This window comes from Ochotona princeps, chromosome 21 (genome assembly GCF_030435755.1).
Source record: "Ochotona princeps isolate mOchPri1 chromosome 21, mOchPri1.hap1, whole genome shotgun sequence".
Taxonomy (NCBI): Eukaryota; Metazoa; Chordata; class Mammalia; order Lagomorpha; family Ochotonidae; genus Ochotona; species Ochotona princeps.
The window spans coordinates 38245086-38264872 of record NC_080852.1 but is presented as its reverse complement, the minus strand read 5'-3'; the positions used below and the strand labels follow the sequence as shown (position 1 = coordinate 38264872).

The 19787-nt window shown below is 55.6% G+C and overlaps 1 protein-coding gene across 2 annotated transcripts; it reads left to right on the top strand.

Annotated features, from left to right (window-relative positions):
- The first annotated feature begins 920 nt into the window (after positions 1 to 920).
- CPNE9 (copine family member 9) lies at positions 921 to 17838 on the top strand. 2 transcript variants are annotated; one of them, XM_058678969.1, is made up of 20 exons: positions 921 to 1123; positions 1493 to 1533; positions 1639 to 1685; positions 1793 to 1896; positions 2026 to 2062; positions 2386 to 2462; positions 5748 to 5811; positions 5913 to 6016; positions 6152 to 6256; positions 7226 to 7267; positions 7547 to 7622; positions 7711 to 7764; positions 8159 to 8220; positions 8792 to 8838; positions 9603 to 9784; positions 10012 to 10139; positions 15974 to 16076; positions 16469 to 16526; positions 16903 to 16976; positions 17539 to 17838. In XM_058678969.1, the coding sequence occupies exons 1-20, from the start codon at positions 1056 to 1058 to the stop codon at positions 17716 to 17718; spliced, it is 1653 nt and encodes a 550-aa protein (XP_058534952.1). In that variant the 5' UTR covers positions 921 to 1055; the 3' UTR covers positions 17719 to 17838. The 2 variants fall into 2 exon arrangements, with proteins under 2 accessions (XP_058534952.1, XP_058534953.1); XM_058678970.1 differs by lacking the exons at positions 921 to 1123; positions 1493 to 1533; positions 1639 to 1685; ... (1 more) ...; positions 2026 to 2062; positions 2386 to 2462 and adding an exon at positions 3350 to 3660.
- Positions 17839 to 19787: the final 1949 nt, after the last annotated feature.

Genomic DNA, 19787 nt, shown 5'->3' with positions numbered 1-19787 from the left:
AAATAGATAGATAGATCTGGTCCTGGTGCTGTAGCTTAATGGCTGAAGTCCTCTCCTGACATGTGCTGGGATCCCATATGGGTTTTGATTCATATTCTGGTTGCTCCACTTTCCATCCAGCTTCCTACTTGTGGCCTGGGAAAGCAGTCAAGGATGGCCCATAGCCTTGGGACCCTGCAGCTGCATGGGAGACCCAGAAGAAGCTCCTGGCTCCTGGCTTCGGATCAGCTGAGTTCTGGCTGTTGCAGCCACTTGGGGAGTGACCCAGTGGGCGGGAGATCTTTGTCTCTCCTCCTCTATGTTTATCTGCCTTTCCAATAAGAAATAAGTGTCTTTTTAAAAATAATAAATAGATCTTTAAATAAATAAATCTTTAAAAATAAAATATCCTTTGCTGGCCTGACCCTGTAAGACAGTTTGAATGCCCAGAGGATGTAATGCTATTGAACAGCTGGGAAGTGCTTGCTGTGTGCTAAGATCCCATGGGTTGTCTGCCCCAGCCAGCTGCTAGTGTGGCCTGTCGATGGGAATGAGCACAGGGGTGTTGAGTCATTTGTCCAAGGTCATAACCCTTACCAACAAATGTAACTTTTTTTCATGACCCAGACAGGCACTAGCAGGCAAGGGGAGATGCCTTATGGTGGGAGCGACTTGGAGGCAACCAGCTAGCACCCACCGGATGCCCAAGTGCTTCAGCACCGCGGACAGCTCAGGGTGGGGGCTTGGGTTAGCTTGCCCTGCCCCTGCATTGCGCCTGGCGGGACTCCGGACTTTGAGAGGTGTGGGTTGGGGTGGCGGTTGGGGTCTGGGAAGGTTCCCGGCCAGCTCTGGGCTGCTCCAATGAAGCGGGGGCCGCCCGCAGGGCCAGGCGGTGCTGTGCTGCCATCTGGAGCCACTGCCGCTGGTGGCCACAGCCAGGGCGCGAGCGGCGGGAGCGCACGCAAGGCTGGAGGGAGCGCCACCGCCGCCGCCGCCGCACATGGGCCGGCCCCACGGACGCCGCCCCTAGCCGGTCTCCGGGGCAGTTTCCCTCGGCTCCGGCTGCCAGACCAGCCATGTCTCTCGGCGGAGCCTCCGAGCGCAGCGTCCCGGCCACTAAGATTGAGATCACCGTGTCCTGCAGGTGAATGGGCCGTGTTGGGGAGGTTCCTGCACCGGCACTGCCTCAACCCCAGCCGGCTCGGGGCTCAGCTCTGCGCGGGCAGGGGTTGCAACTCTGGGTGGGGAGAGGCCTCAAGGACCGAGAATCGCGGGTGAAGATGGGTGGGGGGGGGCTGAGGACGGGTTTCCTGAGCAGCCCCACCCCTCAAAGGGGCTCAGGGTGAGGTGGGAGTAGTCTAAGGGTGCATTAAACCGGGCCCAGGGGAATAAATTAAGGGCGACCCCACTCCCGGACGCGCCTGCGTCCAGCCTACAGAGTCGGGGTCCCCAGCGTCACCCGTGGGGGCGACGAGAAGGGGGGGGCTGCAAGGTGTCTCTTGCTTTCGCCTAGGAATCTGCTGGACCTCGATACCTTCTCCAAGTCCGACCCCAGTAGGAGACTGCAGCGCAGGGAGGGGGGGCCTGGTTCTGGGGGTGGGCAGGGGCAGCAAGGGACGGCACTATCCGACGCCTCCCTACTGCCCCACCTCCCCGCAGTGGCCGTGCTGTACACGCAGAGCCGAGCCAGCCAGGAGTGGCGGGAGGTGAGACCCAAAGCCCCTAGCCGCCAAGGCTCATGCCCGCACCCAAAAAACCCCTTACAACACCTAGTGCCCCTTGCTGACCTCCCAACGCCCGCTGCCCATCACAGTTTGGCCGGACTGAGGTGATTGACAACACGCTGAACCCGGACTTCGTGCGCAAATTTGTCCTGGATTATTTCTTCGAAGAGAAGCAGAATCTGCGCTTCGACGTGTGAGGCCCCGCCCTCAACCCAACCCGCCCCTCCCCCGGCCTGGCCCTACCCTCCCCAGCACCACCACCTCCCCACGTCTGAACCCCACCCCACCCCACCTCGATCCCTGACACCCGCACCCTTCCCAGGTACAATGTGGACTCCAAGACCAACATCTCCAAGCCGGTGAGCGGGTATCCAGTGGGTGAGGCTGGGGAGCGCCCAGATCCCCTCTAGCCCCTCCTTGCCCCATGCCCCAAACCCTACCTTGCCTACTCCCCTTCCTCACTGCTCCTCTTCCTTCCCTGCGGCTGCTGGCACCTGCAGAAGGTAAGGCTTGCAGTGGGTAGAAGAGAGGAAAGGGGTGGCAGCAGGAGGTAGAGACCCTGCCTAGCCACCGCACTCAAGCCCAAGTCAGGGGCTGACTTTGCCCTTACTACTCGGTCAGTGGTCAGGGACAACAGCGTCCCTCGAACCTCACTGTCCCCCTCCTATGTGATCCCGCACAGGACTTCCTGGGACAAGCATTCCTGGCCCTGGGAGAGGTGATCGGAGGCCAGGGCAGCCGTGTGGAGCGACCCCTCACGTGAGCTGGGGGGAGGACTTCCCCATAGGTTCCCTCCTCCTCCTTCCTGTTTTGGGCGGCTCTGGGCCAGCTGGGCGTCACCTGCACTGTCTGAGGCTTCCCTGGCCAGAGTTCCATGGGTGTTGGGCCTGCAGTTCAGCCCTGCCTCTCTGTCTCTGAGGCTGTCACCCCAGGGTCCACTGAAAGCTTCCCTGGACCAGGTCAGCCCCTCAGGGATTGGCCCTGATGTTCATGGATCTAAGGTGTCACTGTGTGCTCTGGTGGGGGGTGGCGGTGGAGTGCAGAGCAACTCACCTGGGGAACAGCCCCCCACCCACACACCCCTGTCAGAAGACGCCAGCCAGGTGCCATGGGAAGACAGGCAGATCCTGCAGGTGCCAGGTAGGTAGAGGTATGTACTTGGGGTGGAGGGGACCTCCCCAACAGATAACGGAAGCTGGCATCTGGACGAGGTGATGGAGTGGTCTCATGGGGAAGAAACTTCCAAACTTGCTGGTGTGATCGCAGAGTGGAGAACAGGTTCTGAGAACAGAGAAGGCAGGTGTGACCAAAGCCCCTGAGAGGGCCTGGAGATCCTGGTCAGCACCTTGGAGCTGCTGAGAGGAGAGGCCCTGGAGGGCTTGGGCTGGGACCGTGCCAACACTGGGCAGGGGACAAGCCCCGGGTGCCCCAGGTGGTGGCAGCAGGGAACCAGAAGTGGGCCAATCCTAGATGTGTGCTTCTTGGCATTTTTTTTTTAATTTATTTGAGAAGCGTCAGTGCCCATCTGCTGGTTAACTCCTCCAATGCCCTCAGTGTGCAGCTGCCGGACACAGGGTGCCCCCATGGGGCTGACATCACTGCTGTCTCCCTCCCGGGCCTACACTGGGCAGGGCTATGTCCAGGAATACCAGTATCAGCTGGGGGCATTCGCACCTGCAGAGCTGAGCACTTGCCCCAAATTCTGGATGTGTGTTGACGATAATGCCAATAGGTTCCTGACAGATGGGATATAGGGTAAAGCAGAGCAGGGTCAAGGGTGGTGGCAAAGCCTGATTTGAAAAAAAAAGGAAAAAGGATGAGGTTTGAAGGGAGCAGGTCAGGGCAGGATTTGGTCTGATGAACTTTGTCACATGATAGGTTCCCGACTCCCATGGGCAGGTCCTGGCTGGGTTTCCCAGCCCCTGGTTCCAGCCCCAAGTGGCCCTATCTGCTGTAGGTGTGTGGAAAGGGACCCAGAGGATGGGAGCTCTGTCTCTCTTTCTCTCCCTCTTGAATAAATAGATGCTGTTTTAAAAGAAGGAGAGAGTGGCAAGTTTGCCACATACTGTGAGACTCACATACGATGAGCTCTGGAAATTGACTGCTGGGATTAGCAGGCAGGAACTCCTGGAACTCAGCTACGGAACAGCTGAGTACATGCAAAGCCGGGTGCCCTGCGCAGGGGTGGGGATGGGGAGAGAAAGGCAGGCTCTGGTCCCGGGAGAGGCAGAAAGGCCTGGCAGTGGTGAGGCATGATCTGGGCTGTGCACTGGCCCACCACGTAGGGATGAGCACCTACCTCTTCGAGGCTGGGCTAAGTCTGCCCTGTGGTTGTGCTAGCTTCTGTGCGTGTTAAGCCACCTGGCGCAGGACAGGTCAGCAAAGCTGGATCTCACTGGGGTTATGCTGCTGTCCACATGCCATTATGGTGTGCAACACAGGCCCAAGGAAGCCAAGAGGAAGGGACAGGTTGCAAAATTCACAGTGAGCTAGAGCCAGGGTTGGCACTGACCGTGCAGGGTGCGGTGTCTGTTTGTGGGCCATCACAGATTGGATGAGTCAAAGGCAGGACGAGTGCCTCGTTTTTTTTATGATTTATTTATTTTTCTTGGAAAGACAAATTTACAGAGAGAAGGAGACACAGAGAAAAAGATCATCCCTCTGCTGGTTTACTCCCCAATTGACTGCAACATTTATAACTGAGCCAACCTGAAGCCAGGAGACAGGAGCTTCTTCCAGGTCTCCCACACAGGCGCAGTGTCCCAAGGCTTTGGGCCATCCTCTACTACCTTCAAAGGCCATAAACAGGGAACTGGACAGGAAGTGGAACAGCCAGGACAGGAACCAGCATCCATATGGGGTGCCAGCAATTGAAGGTTGAGGATTAACCAACTGAGACTTTGTGCTAGCCCCAATCATATGGCATCTTGAACCAAGACAAAGCCCAGGGCTATCCCTTGTTTATATGCACATTAGCAGTGGTGGTCCCTATTGGTCACCTTTTAGCACATGTAAGTGCCCGTGCTGGGGTCAGGATAAAATAAAGCTTTTCTTGTCTTTAAAAATGTGTGTGTGATTAGCTGAATAGCAATATATAGCCATTCTAAGGTATATAGAACATGGTTAAATATAAACCAAAATTGAAATGTCCATGAGGAAGTCACAGGTTGTGGCTGAGAACATGCGTTTCTCTAGTAACATATTGGTTAATCAATACCATGTCAATTAATGCCATAATGTTGTAAATGGTTGTAAATATTATGTTGGGTTTTTTACTTGATTGGGATGATACTCTGTTGGTTCTACCTTCAGACCAGAGATGGTCTCACCAAGAAAACTTACCAAGACAATAAGATGCTGGACTTTATGATTGGTCAAAACCTCCAATGAAAGAATGTCAACTGAATTTGAACTATGGAAATGCAACAAGGTGGAGTAATCCACCGTGGGGGTGGGGGGAGGGTTTGGGGAGGGGTGGGGGGAATTCCAGTGCATAAAAACAAATGTGTCACATTATGCAATGAAATTAATAATAATAAAAAAATTGCACACACACACACACACAAAAAAAAAGAGTCTATGGAAATACAAGGAAAAAAAAAATGTGTGTGTGATTGATGTGAAAGGCAGAGTTACAGAGAAAGAGGGAGAGTGAGAGAAAGAAATTGTCATCCCTCCAATGATTCACTCTCCAGATGACAACAACAGTTGGGTCTGGGCCAGACAGGAGCCTAGAATTTTTTCCGGGTCTCCTGCATTGGGTAGAGGGGTCTAAGTATTTGAACCATCTTCCACTACTCTCCCAGGTGCATTAGCAGGGAACAGGATCTGAAGCAGAGTAGCTAGGACTCAAACTGGTACCCGTATGTGTGCTGGTGTTAAGGTGCTGACTTAACCTGCCATGCCACAGCACTGGCCCTTGTAGTTTTTCAATCACGCTTTTCATAGACATCGGAGACTTATCAGACATGACTTGACACTCTGGAACCTTCACCCTTGGGCTTGCTCTTCCCGCTCTCTCTGAGCAGTGTTTTCTGCTTCCAGGGGTGTGCCAGGAAAGAAGTGTGGAACCATACTGCTGACCGCAGAGGAGCTGAGCAACTGCCGGGTCAGTAGGAGCTGTGTGACAGACCAGGAGTGCCTACCCTTGCCTCCTCATGTGAGGGCTGCTGGTTGTGTAGGTCAGCAGCCTGGCCTCTCTGTCCCCAGGACATCGCCACCATGCAGCTCTGTGCAAACAAGCTGGACAAGAAGGACTTCTTTGGGAAATCAGACCCCTTCCTCGTATTCTACAGGAGCAACGAGGATGGCACGTGAGTTGTCGCCGTGGGAGGGCTTGGGCTGGGGTTCTCCCAGGAGATGGGGTCCTGGGACATTGTCTCTGTGAACTCGATCCTGCCTGTGCCCTCCTCACAGAGGCGGGTCCCAGTCCTCTCCCGTGCCTCCAGGTTCACCATCTGCCACAAGACAGAGGTGGTGAAGAACACACTGAATCCTGTGTGGCAGCCATTCAGCATCCCTGTGCGGGCCCTGTGTAACGGCGACTATGACAGGTCTGTCGGCACAAGCTGGGAAAAGAGGGAACCCCACCAGGACAGAGGGCTCCTATGGCCCAGGGTGATGGTGGGCACAACATGATTGTGTTAGGGTTAGGGGAGGCAGGGTTAGGGGAATGGAAGTGAGTGGGGGAGAGGCAGGTGGATAGCCAGGTGGATGGATAGATGGAGGAGTTAGTTGATGGATGGGTACCAAGTAGGTGGATCAGCTGGCCCAAAAAACTAATGAGTAGGAGGGAGACAGGTGGGTCAGTGGGAAAGCACAAGGATGTATTGGGCAGTACATTGGAGAATAAATGGATAGATGAGTAGATAAACATAGCAGACTTTATACAGTTCAGTGTTTGGATAGAAAAATGGACAGGCAAACAGATGCTTACATTAAATCTGCTCGAATGACTGGATGTATGCTTAAGTGATGGACAATAAGATGTACTCATGGGCATGTGAGTCAGTGGTTGGCTAGGTGGATGGAGGACAGGTGTGGGACTTGACACTGGCACACAAGATTTGAGCATGAGCACCGAGAACAAGGGCTGTGGACTCACAAGGTCTTTCTGTGCCAACTCCATCACCAGCTGCAGGACTACAGCCAGTAACTATAGCCAGTTACTTTTCTGGTATCTCTACTTCCTTGTCCAAAGATAAGAATGACGGTACTTTGTTGGGTTATTACACTAAATCTGGACTTAGAACACTGCCTGGAATACAGGAAGGTTCTGCTAGTGTTCGGATAGGAATAGTGGTCCTTAGGCATGCTGGTGAGCAGTGGTGCTGGATGGTGGGGTCCACACACAGGCCAATGAATGAGCAGATGGATCACGGGTGGGCTGAGATGAGTGAGTTGAGAAGAGGACCACTGGGTAGATGGGAAGCTGACCTAAGGTATAATTAAGTGGGGGATTGGGGAGCTGTCTTGAGGATGTATCCTACACAGCCAGCCTATGTTTATCTCTTGCTTTTCAGAACAGTGAAGATTGATGTGTATGACTGGGACCGGGATGGAAGGTACAACTGGCTCACCCAGACAGCTCCTTCCTATATGCGCTACCCTCCCAGAACAGCCTGGGAGGCGTGGAGGGGCACACCAGATACCAAAGCCTGGGGCCCAGGACTTTGCTTGGCTGCTCCTCCTGCATTCTTCCCTTCAGTCTGACCCCCTTTTAGCTTCAGGCCTATTGCCCTAAGGAGCTTATGGAATGGGGTTCATCCTGTCTCCCAGCCAGTCAGCCCCAGCTTCTGCTTGCCTCCCATCTCCCTCTGCCCCCATCTCTGGCCCCATTGCAGCCACGATTTCATCGGTGAGTTCACCACCAGCTACCGGGAGCTGAGCAAGGCCCAGAACCAGTTCACGGTGTACGAGGTGAGAGCCTCTGCTCTGCCCAGGTGGCCTGGGCCCTCCGCCCCAGGACGCTCAGCTTGCAGCCCAGCAGCCGCCTTCCTCCCCTCAGGTGCTCAACCCCCGGAAGAAATGCAAGAAGAAGAAATATGTCAACTCGGGAACTGTGAGTGCTGCCCAGAGCTCTGGCCCTGCCTGTGCACCCTGTTCCCCTCTTGTTAACACAACCTGATGTCCACCTTCTAGGCTGGGGACTCCATTGGGCACAAACCATAGTGTGCCCAGAGTGGCCCCATTAAAAGTTTTAAGTTTTTATTTTTCTCAACCCAGGACAATTTTTTTTTTGTCTTTCATGAAATAAATGAAAATAACCTTAAGATGCATTTCCCAAGCTTTGGGAAAGCCAAAACTGTTTTTGATGATGTATGTCCTTGGGTCCCCTCTCAGAGACTGAGCCAAGTGGGACAGGTTAGGGCCTGGAGCGAGATCACTGGCTGCTCTCTTCTGCCACCTCATTTTCCCTTGCCAAAGTGACAGGACTGCCTCTCTGTCTCCCACAGGTGACGCTGCTCTCCTTCTCTGTGGACTCTGAGTTCACTTTTGTCGATTACATCAAGGGAGGGTGAGTCCTGGGGCCAACCTTGGGGCCGGAGCCCATGTGGGAGCTCAGCTTTCACTTCTAATAAAGGGTGAGGGCTCAATAAGAGCACAGAGGGAACCTCCAGGAAACTACCACCTGTCCTCTGGGTCTCCTCCTGGCAGCCAGCTTTCCTGTTCTCAGCCTCTGCTCCCTCCTGGGAGCTGACTGCCTGGCCAAAGAGCTCTAAAGTTCCCCTCACTGGGGCTCAGGCAGGGTGGGCAACCAGGGAGAGAGATGTGCCCAACAGACTCCAGGGACCATTCAGCTTGGCTGGGTGGAGGCAGGCATACCTGGGAAAGGTACTTTGCTTCTCATTGTCCTTCAGTGTAAAATGGGGGGTGAGAACAGGGGTTAGGTTAGATCACAGGGAGACACAGTTCTGCAGCTGCAACGGCAGCCTGTGGGAGCTTGTGAGGCTGTTGCACCCCAAAGCCATCTGGTTCTGAATCTGCAGTTGAACATGAACCAGCCAGGCTATCCACTCACGTACTGGATGAGCTCTGGCCGAGTCAGGGTTAGCCCATCACTCCTCCACCCTCCGTTTCCCCAACAGGACGCAGCTGAACTTCACAGTAGCCATCGACTTCACAGCTTCCAACGGTAAGGAGACATGGCTTGCTGGTGTTGGGGGCAGGAGTTTCTGAGGGAATTAGTAGGCCTGGCCTTAGTTCTACTCCTCATTGCCCCCCTAGGGTTGCAGGGTCCCTCCCCCAAGAAGCCTGGGCTTCCAGAAAGCCAAGGCAGGTTAGAACTGGGGTGGGAGTGTGGGAGGGAGCTTGGGCTACCAGAGTGGACAGAGGGGGAAGGAAGATACAGTTAAATGTCCAAGAGGGCTGAAGTGATGGCTCGACTGTAAGATGGGAGGAAACAGGAGTGCAACAAGATCTGGGTAGGTGAGTAATGTAACTGAATGGGGTGGTGGCTGGGAGGATAGATGACCAAAGATGGTGGGTTGATAGAGTAGGTCGCAGTCAGCACAAGAAGCCGGACAAGTAGATATATAAATGGATACAGGGCTAGACAAGTAGACAGATCTTTATGTTGGGAAAGTAATATTTAATTAGGGGAGGGGGAGTGAATATGAGACTAGACAGCTAGGAATGGCTGAGGAGATGGATAAAATTGTGTGGCTGTATGACTCATTGGGAGAGAAATGGCAGGTAGACAGGTGGACAGATGATGTGTGGCTGTGCAGCAGAAAGCAGGGGAGGATGGATGCAGACAGCTTAGGTTGACTGAAAGGCAGATGGACAGCCAGGTGTAAGTGAATGGATACTATCAAGGCTGGCTGAGTGGAGAGGTGGGTCAATGGACAGATGGATAATCTGAGTGACCCCCGGGGTGGGGCTCCTGTGTCCCTCCAGGGAACCCCCTGCAGCCCACCTCCCTGCACTACATGAGTCCCTACCAGCTCAGTGCCTACGCTATGGCCCTCAAGGCAGTGGGTGAGATCATCCAGGACTACGACAGCGACAAGCTCTTCCCAGCCTACGGCTTTGGGGCCAAGCTGCCTCCTGAGGGCCGGATCTCCCACCAGTTTCCCCTGGTATGGTAGGCACAGGCCAGAGCTGTACCCCATGCTGGGGCAGCTGGTCCACACAAGTGGCCAGTTTCTTGGAAGGGTGAGGGTCTGTGGAGAAATAGGAAGCTGAGAGCATTGGCAGAGTGGGGACGGGGCAGGGTAGGGGTAAGGGCTGGCTTTGGAGGGAGCGAGGAAGGGAGCGATGGAAAGCAGACTGGGCAGAGACCAGCCTCCTGGGCGTTCTTTCACAGAACAACAATGATGAGGACCCCAACTGTGCGGGCATCGAGGGTGTGCTGGAGAGCTACTTCCAGAGCCTGCGTACTGTGCAGCTGTACGGGCCCACCTACTTTGCTCCTGTCATCAACCAGGTGGCCAGGTGAGGGGGTTGGGCAGGCTGCAGACCAGGGACTGGCTCCTTGAGCATAGTCAGGACTGCTGTTGGGTGAACTTGGGAGGAAGGGGACGGTTTGGTGTACAAAGCAGTGACCTGGTACCTCTCTGGGGGCTAGATGGAGTTCCAGTCGGCAGCTCTATCCCAGCGCCTTGGAAATGAAGCCCAGGCCTTGTGTTTGGGTCTTGGGTACAGTGGTGAAGGCCTGAGCTTTGGTGTTGGGAATTGGGTGTGGTCCTGGCTGCGGCGCTCAACCCATTTCAGCTTCTGATTCAACCTTCAGTAGTGATGAATTTACAAATGACAGAGAGACGGGGAGGGAATCTTCCATCCACTGCTCCACCACCCAGATGTCTGTGACAACTGGCCTTGGCTAGTACAGAGCCAACAACCCCATCAGACTCCCATGTGGGCCATGGGGACCCAGTACCTCAGCTAACATCTGCTGCCTAATGCACATCCATCCAAAGGAGGCTGGGTCAGGAGTAGAGGTGGAACTTGATCCCAAGTGGTGGCTTCATATACTGTGCTGTAATCCCCACCCTGTGAGAGGAATCAGAGTCCCGCCCAGCAACACCGGCATCCCACATGCAAGTGCCAGTTCAGGCCTTAGCTATTCCATTTCTGAGCCAGCTTCCTGCTAAAGCACTGGGAAGGCAATGGAAGATGTCCAGGTGCTGAGGCCCTTGCCAGCCATGTGGGAGACCCAAATGGAGTCTGGGTTCAGCCTGGCAAGACCTGGCTATTGCAGACATTTGGAAAGAGAACCAGCACATGGAAAATTCTCTCTACCCTTTCTCTCCCTCTCTGTCACTGTGCCTTTCAAACATATAAGTAAATAAATAAATCTTTAAAATAAATGAAACAGTGTCTGACCCACAGTAGGTACTCAATGGTTTACCTACTAGAAGAATAATCTTCCAGGTTTTTCAGAGTAAAAATATACAAAAGAATATCCATGTCATATATCAAATGGTTTTGAAAGTCAAAGAGTTTTTAAAATAAAATGATAGTACCAAAATCAAGTTACTTCAACAAATATAAGTGGGGTAAAGTTTGCTTGAGCTTAGGAGAGAAAACTAATTTCTGGATAGAAATCTTGAGTAAACCCTACTGTACACTGCACAGAAGAGACCAGTAGGTGAGGATTCAGGATGATTACCTGTCCACAAACTTCCTTCTCCCACAGGGAGGAGTTGCTTGTTTTCTAGTGCATAATGAGGATGATATGTCTTAATCATAAAAGTGGCATACACTGCTGCAAGAAATCTTTAACATGAAGAAATCAGATGAGGAACCGCTCTGAATTCTGGGAAGGCAGACATACAAGAACATGTAAGGGTTGGGGTTGCAGACAGGTGCTGTGGATGGTTAGGCCATTGCTGAAAGGGATGGGTGTGTTAGCACAGCCACTCGAGCTGCCCTTTGGGGCCTGTGTCTCGTGTCCGGTGCCTTGTTCTGATCCAGCATCCTGCTGATATGCCCGGGAGGCAGCAGAGGATGACCCAAGCATTTGGGTCCCTGCTGTTCTCATGAGTGCCCCAGATGGGGCTCCTGGCTTCTGCCTGGACCAGCCCTTTCACTCCTCACAGCTGAGGAGTGAACTGGCAGATGAAACAGCTCTTTCTCTCCCCCCACACTTTGTCTTTCATATAATTGTAAATCTATATATATATTTTTACAAAGGTTATTTTTTTTAAGATTTATTTATTTTATTACAAAGTCAGATATACAGAGAGGAGGAGATACAGAGAGGAAGATCTTCCATCCGATGTTTCACTCCCCAAGTGAGCCGCAACAGCCGGTGCTGCGCCGATCCGAAGCCGGGAACCAGGAACCTCTTCCGGGTCTCCCACACGGGTGCAGGGTCCCAAATCTTTGGGCCGTCCTCTCCTGCTTTCCCAGGCCACAAGCAGGGAGCTGGATGGGAAGTGGAGCTGCCGGGATTAGAACCGGCGCCCATATGGATCCTGGGGCGTTCAAGGCGAGGACTTTAGCCGCACGCCGCCAGGCCCGTAAATCTATATTTAAATCAGAGTGCTTGGGTACAGTCCCAGCCCCCTGGCAGCAGCAGTGATGTCATGAACACGCTTGTGGGGGAGCTGGGTTGGTTTCTCCTCCTAGTCCAAGTTGTTGTAGACACTAAGGATTGATCAGCAGAGAGGCTTCTTTGTCTCTCTGTTTCTTTGCCACTCAGATAAAGAACATAAAGAAAAATTTAAGTTCATGGGAAATACATACTTCAGGAAAGTTGTGCATTGATTTCTAACTTTTTTTGCACCAAAATAAACTTTTTTTAAAAAGATTTATTCATTTTATTACAGAGTCAGTTATACAGAGAGGAGGAGAGACAGAGAGGAAGATCTTCCATCGGATGATTCACTCCCCAAGTGAGCCCAACAGCCGATGCGCGCCGATCCGATGCCGGGAACCAGGAACCTCTTCCGGGTCTCCCACGCAGGTGCAGGGTCCCAATGCATTGGGCCGTCCTCAACTGCTTGCCCAGGCCACAAGCAGGGAGCTGGATGGGAAGTGGAACTGCCAGGATTAGAACTGGCGCCCATATGGGATCCCGGAGTGTTCAAGGCGAGGACTTTAGCCGCTAGGCCACGCCGCAGGGCCCCAAAATAAACTTTTAAATTCCAATTTCCACAAGCTTTCTAAAGCAGCTTCATGTAACTGACACATTACCTAGTGATGGGCACAGTGACATTAGTCTTCTCTCACACACCTAAATGGAACAGTCGGCTGCACACCACATGCTGTCCCTGCAGGCACTGGGGGGGAAAGGGCATCAGGCAGCATAGGAGACGAGGTGCGGCAGGCTGCAGCTGGGGGGACACGGCACAGTTTGCTGTGTAGTCAACATTCCCATCATCATTTTTATTGCAGAGGCAAAGATAGACAGAAAGCTCCCATTATCTGCCGGTCCCCTCCTCTAAATGTCCACAATGGCCAGGCCTGGGCCAGGGGAGTCCAGGAGCCCAGCGCTGGCAGGGACCTTGCTGCTTGGGCCATCACGTGCTAACCTCCCAGGGTGCACACAGCAGGAAGCTGGAGTCACAGCAGGACCAGATGTGGGCATACCATAGGGTATCGTAAGAACTGCGCCAAATGCATGCTCCAGGCTGCTTAGGAAGTAACATACAGAGCGTGCCAGAGCAGCCTTGGGGCTGCTCACCATCAAGTGCAACACCACACGGTTGGTTGTAGTCTATACTTTCGTGGGCCTTGTGGCATGGGGCATACGGAGAGCTGTTGGACCCTGGAGTCACAGAATGGCAGTGGTTTGTTAGGTTCAAAGCTCACAGGACCACTGCACCATGTCTGCAGTCCACCACGGACTGAGAAACACCAGAACACGGCATGTGGCCAGAGTTCTTCCCATCAGTAAGTGCAGGCGAGTTATGCAAAACATCCTACCAGCCCACTGACTTTTTTTTCCCACTAAGACGAGTGTTGGAGCCTGAACGTAGTTTTTGATATTATGAAGCAGACAAGAAGTGTTATCTTGCTTGGACTGCTGTACCTATTCATGGATTTGTTCATTTGATTCAGTGTTCAGTGGAGCTAAGACACCTGTTCCACCCTCAGCTGTGTGGCTGTCTGGTCAGTAGGCTTGACCTCTCTGTTGATATCCCTCACTGGTCATGTGAGCATCCTAATAGCCTTGTGGAGACTGAGGGAGGACATTAAGAACTTGGTCAAGTGTCCATCCACCACCTGCCCAGCGCCCTGTGAGCATTGCTCTCCCTGTTATCACCGCTGCAGCTATTCAGGAGGCATCTGCTGTGGGCTCAGTTCTCTGCCAGGCACAGGAGAGCCACATAGGAACTACTTTGAGTCCTTGCCCTTGGGAGCTGCTGGCCTGGTGCAGCTACAGAAGTATAAATAAACCATTACCTGCTGTGGGCAGAGGCTGGCGATGGCGCCCCCTGGAGGGAATCAGAGGCACAGCCTAGAACAGCCAGGTTATGAATGTCTTTGAAGTCTTATTCCATTTTTAAAACTCATCTTAAAAATTCACTTGAGATTTGTGTTTTACATCTTGCTCATATTGCATCTCTGTAAACTGCCTCAGTGCTCTTGGGCCTCCAGCTCATGGGTAGGACAGGTGTGCCCTGTGGCCTTGAGTGCCCCCTGCACACACGCCAGCCAGTGCCGATGTGGAGCGGCCGTGTCCTAGGGATAGAGGGAGAGGGAGGGCACAGGTGGAGCTGGAGGGCGAGTGAGACAGAAGAGCAGAGCAGGACTGAGGGAAGGTGGGCCTGTGAGGAACACAGGGGTAGAACGGGGCAGGTGTCCGCTGGTGGGTGCGTGCAGAGGCCGACCAGGGCTGTGGGAGAGTGCAGGGGCCTGGAGCACTAACTGTGGCCATACTCTCTGCTCACAACCTGTGCTGCTTGGCTCTTAAGACAATAGCGGACACAGCACCTCCCCCATGCTGGGAATGGAGGTGACTGCTGATTCAGTCTCGGGTATTGGGGGTACACCTAAGGTGCCAACAAGCACAGCCCTCAGCTTCCCCATGAGGCACGTGCTCCTGGGCCAGACTGCCTGGGCCCGTGTGATGCCTGTGGGTGACCCCAGCTGTCACGCCCTGCATGCCAGGGGCCCTTGTCCACAGGACTTCTGCTGAGACTCGTGGTTTGCAGCCGCCATTGTTTTTCTGGAGCACGTCACCTGTACCTATCCACCACCCGCCCTGCTCCCTACTCCCCTGGCGAGCCCCACACCTGCTGCCCGTGGCCTCAGGGCCCGAGCCTTGGTGCCTTCCAGTGCCATAAGTACTTGTCTCCCCAGGACCGTGCCAGCCCCTTGATGCTGAGCTATGCTGGACACACAGCAGGGGTGCTATGACTGTGAGAGTAGCGTGTGACAGGGCAACACACTGGCCAGGCCCGTGAGGAGGGCAGGGCTATTCAGAAGGTCTTTGACCCACTCCACCCTAGGCTCCGGCAGACTGGGCCTGAGCTATCCACACTCACCTGCCTCCCCTCTAGCCGCATGTGGATATTCAGCAAGAAACAGAATTCTTTGATTCACATGCACACACATATACATGTATGTGTGTATATTATCTACATATTTATTTGAAAGGGAGAATGACAGAAAGAAGAAAAGAGACAGTCTTCCCTCTGCTGGATCACTCCCCAAATGACTACAGCAGGACTGGGCCAGGCTGAAGCCAGTAGCCTGGACTCCTTCTGGAGCTCCCGTGTCAATTGTCTTAGTAGGCCCATGGCAGGCAATAGGGAGAAGGGAGAGAAGGCCTTGGTGTGGAGAGAGGGAGCCCTGGGCCCTTGCCCTTCTACTCCTGCCCACTGTAGCCCATCAGACCTCTCTGTTCCCCTCTTTCTGACCAGCATACCTGGAGGACTACCTTCAGTCCCATGCCAGGGTCTCTGTACATGCTGCTCTCGCTGCTTTGTGTGATCCCCACTGCATTCTCTTGGCGTCACCTAGCTCCTTAAAGGACCCCCTTACTGAGTCCCCAGCCTGGGGACACCTTCAGAGCAGTGTCCTGCCACCCCACACTCTGCATGGTGGGGATTTTACACATCTTGGTGTGATGCTTGAATCAGCATGTCTCCCTCCTAATGGCTGAGATGGATTTGCTTTTTCTCTTTGTGTGGGTCCAGAGTCCCCACAGGAAGGGCTGGGGGGAGGCGAGCAGTCGGTCCTGCGGATGAGGCATGGGCTGCACCTAGCCCAGCTCTTGCCCTCTGCTCAGACGCTGGCTGTGGGAGCCCCAGGGTGGTATGCTGCCACAGCGACTCTACATTAGAGCTGCATTCTGACCTTGACCCCTCACCCAGGGCTGCGGCCAAGATTTCAGATGGTTCTCAGTACTACGTTCTGCTCATCATCACAGACGGAGTCATCTCAGACATGACGCAGACCAAGGAGGCCATTGTCAGCGTGAGTCGGAGGCGCAGGGCTTGGTTGAGGGGAGGGACTTTGAGGGGCTGAACTGTGACCTTGCTTGGGAGCCATAAGTGTGACCCTGCATTTTGCTGGATGCTGGCAGAAGAGCCGAGATTCCTGGTCCAGAGACTGTGATTCCCAGCAAAAGCAGGAGCTGGGGTGGCAGCATTTGCTAGGCTCTTCCAAGTCCAGTCCCCACAGGACAATGTGGCCCCTGCACCAGGGTGGGGGCACCACAGCAAAGGACCCCTTTTCTACCAGACAGGAAGCTGGCCTGTCCTTGGTTCTGGCTGAGAGATCTTACGTTAACCAGGACAGCCCACCTGCCCACAACCGCTGGGGGATCACCTTCTTCGCTCCAGCTGTTCCCCCTTCTCTTCCCACAGGCCTCCTCACTGCCCATGTCCATTATTATTGTTGGTGTGGGACCAGCCATGTTTGAAGGTGAGTAAGAATGTAACAGGAGGGGCGAGGTTTCGAGGTTTCGTGAGCAGGACTGAGAACCGGGAAGAGAGGGAGGGGAGCTGTGGAATATTCTGATACACCTCATGGAAGACTAGGGTGAGGAAGCTGGCAGCATCGCAGAACGCCCTCCCCCATATACCTCAGTACAAGCATTTCCCACCAGTACAAGCAATGATGACATAGCCCCCAGGGGCTCCTGGGAGAAGAGAAGATGGGGAAAGCACGATTCTACGGCTCTGTGTCAGTGTTTAGTATTGGTAGGGCTTTGACACAGCCGTGAGCATTCCCAGCGAAGACAGCAGGGTAGAGCTAAGAGGACTGAGGGTGGCTGCGCTGAGCAAAGTCGTCTTTGCAGCCATGGAAGAGTTGGACGGCGACGACGTGCGTGTGTCCTCCAGGGGGCGCTACGCCGAGCGGGACATCGTTCAGGTAGACCTGGCATGGGGCAGGGCACAGGAGATGCCTGGGTGGGAGCCGCAGTCCCTTCTGCCCAGCACTCTCATGCTGTCTGGAGGACCCAGGGACCCCCTAGTGGAGGCAGCAGCTCCAGGAGGGGCCTGATCTTGCACAGGGGTCAGGGAAAGTCTGTGGGTAGTGGGGTCACATGCAGGGCACCCTGGGCTTGCTGGCTACAGGAAAGGATGGGGGTCTTTTCCCAGACCTGGAGTGCTACTGAGGGACCTGCCATGGGAGTCTCCCTGGGTGGGCAGCAGAAGACCCCTTAGTGAGGCCTCCCTGGGGCCCGGATGGAAGCAGACGGCTACACAAGGCGGTATTGGGGGCTGGGATCCTTAAGGATGAGTTGTGTTGGGGGAGCAGCTGGGTGGGAAGAGGGTAGCTAGCAGCAAACCCTGGCGCTCAGCTCCAACAGGCTAGTCTGAGGGACTGGTGTGCAGTTTGGGATCTTAGGGTGGACAGCAGCAGGTGTGCAAGTCTGAAAGTCAAATAGAAAGTGAGAAGGGGCCACGCCTGCCTGTCCCCACCCGCCCAGTTCGTGCCATTCCGAGACTATGTGGACCGGTCAGGAAACCAGGTGCTGAGCATGGCCCGACTGGCCAAGGACGTGCTGGCCGAGATCCCGGAGCAGCTGCTGTCCTACATGCGCACCAGGGACATCCAGCCCCGGCCCCCACCACCCACCAGCCCCGGCCCGGCCCCGAAGCAGCCCTGAGCCCATGGTCGGCTCGCCAACCCCGGCCTGGCCCCTGGAGCAGCCCTGAGCGGTCTGCACATTCTGCGCCCGCGGTCAGCTCGCCCACATGTCTCCTTGTTTCTGTTACAAGCCAAGGGCCGCTCCCTGCAAGAGCCAGTTAGAAGCCCCAGCAAGGGCTACCACACCCCCGACCCCACCTCCATGCTCTGCGCGCCGCTGCCGTCAACTGTCGGCCTTCGGGTCGCCAATAAAGTTCCTCTAATTCCAGCAGTGTCGGCTGGGGCTGGGGTAGAAAGTGGGAGGATCTGGTGCCCCGGCTCGGAGCCCACGTGCAGGAGGAGGCAGCTACAGGGTCCTCAGAGGGCTCACCTGCTGGCCATTGCGTGTAACTGCGGAGACTCACTCATTTTTAGTTCATTTACCTTTATTAGAAAGGCATATTTACAGAAAGATCTTCCATCCAAGTGGCTGTAACAACCAGAGCTGAGCTGATCAAAAGCCAGGAGCATCCTCAAGGTCTCCCACAAGCTGCAGGGGCTTGTGGACTTGGGCAGTCGTCCACTGCTTTCCCAGGCCACAAGCGGGGAGCTGGCTGGAAAGTGAAACAGCTGGCACTTGTAGGATACTGGCGCTTGCATTTGGAGAATTAGTCAGTTGAGTGTGCCATCGTGCTGGCCCTTAATTTTGAGTTCTTCGGGACTAGATTTTTCTCAGAGCAGTCGCTAGACATTGATAGGTGATGGACAGCCATTATCTCATGAATCCTCCGGTTGACGCATCGGTTTCTATTCCTATCCCACGGTCTTCCCCAGAAAGCAACTCTGTGGACTTTTTTGGAAAACACGACGTATGACAGCACATAGGTTCCGGTGGGCCCTAGACCAAGTTTGCAGCAAGAGGAAAGGAGTGCTTTCGAGGGGGCGGGGCTGGAGGGCTCGAGGACCTTGGGGTCCCACTGGCGCGCCTCTACGCAGCACTGGACAAGCCTCCCAGCAATGGATCAAAGCCTTGTGCAGCTCAGTAACCGAGGAGAACCGGGGAAGGCCTGCGTCATCCGGCAGGTGCACACTGCCCAAGCCAGGCCGCACCAGCAGCGCCCACGCCCCGCCCCCTGAAGCCCCTCCCCTGCGGCTCCCGCTACTCAGGCCCCGCCCCGCCGAAGCTCCTCCTCGCGGCTCCCGCTCCACAGCCCCGCCCCTCTGAGGCTCCTCCCCGCGGTTCCCGCTCCCCAGGCCCCGCCCTCGAATGACCACGTTCCTCCTCGTGGCTCCCGCTCTCCAGGTTCCGCCTTCGCAGGCCCCGCCCCTCGGTAAGCCCCTCCCCGCGACTCCCTCTCCCCAGGCCCCGCCCCTCTGAAGCTCCTCCCCTGTCGCTCCTGCTCCCCAGGCCCCGCCCCCAGTAAGCCCCTCCCCGCGACTCCCGCTCCCGAGGCCCCGCCCCTCCGGGTCCGGCCCCCGTGCGCTTCCCACCGGCACCCCGTCGCCTCAGGCCCGCGTCGTCCGCGCCGGCTCCGGTCCCACGCCGCGCTCCGTCCTCGTGTCCCCCGGTACCCTAGGGAGCCAACCTTTCGGCTTGGCCCGGCCCCTCCCTCGCGGTTCCTCAGCACCGCCCCCCGCAGGCAGGCCCCGCCCCTCAGCTCCGGTCCGCGTCCGTCCGGCTCCGGGCCTGCCCCCCGAGTCCCGCCCCGTGCCTCCGGCCCCGCCTCGCCGCCTTTCTCGGAGACCGAGGCCAGGTCCCCGCCGTGGCCGCCGCGCCCGCCGGAGGGGGAGGGGAGAAGGGCGGGCTCCTCACACCCAGCCCGGCGCTCGCTGTCCGCGCCCGCAGATTCGCCACAAACGGCCCGGCGACCCCGGATCCCACGCGCCGTGGCTGCCGGGCCCTGAAACCCGGCTGCAGGGATGGAGGTGCTAGACGAGCCCTGTCAGACTCCCGGGAGTCTCCCCGGCCCCGGAGCGCGGCCCCTGGGGGCCTCGGCGGGCCGGCAGGGAGCCGTGGCGAATGTGCAGCCCGGCTGCGCCGCGGCGCCGCATTTACCCTGCGCAGACGCCGCCGCTGCCGCCGCCGTTGCCACTGCCTTTGCCGCCACG

Bases quoted from the DNA above. Each gene is read 5' to 3' on its own strand.
- CPNE9 (XM_058678969.1), top strand. From the start codon at position 1,056: ATGTCTCTCGGCGGAGCCTCCGAGCGCAGCGTCCCGGCCACTAAGATT. The intron at 1,897-2,025 runs GTGAGGCCCCGC...CACCCTTCCCAG, and splicing joins CAGAATCTGCGCTTCGACGT to GTACAATGTGGACTCCAAGA. The intron at 2,063-2,385 runs GTGAGCGGGTAT...GATCCCGCACAG, and splicing joins AGACCAACATCTCCAAGCCG to GACTTCCTGGGACAAGCATT.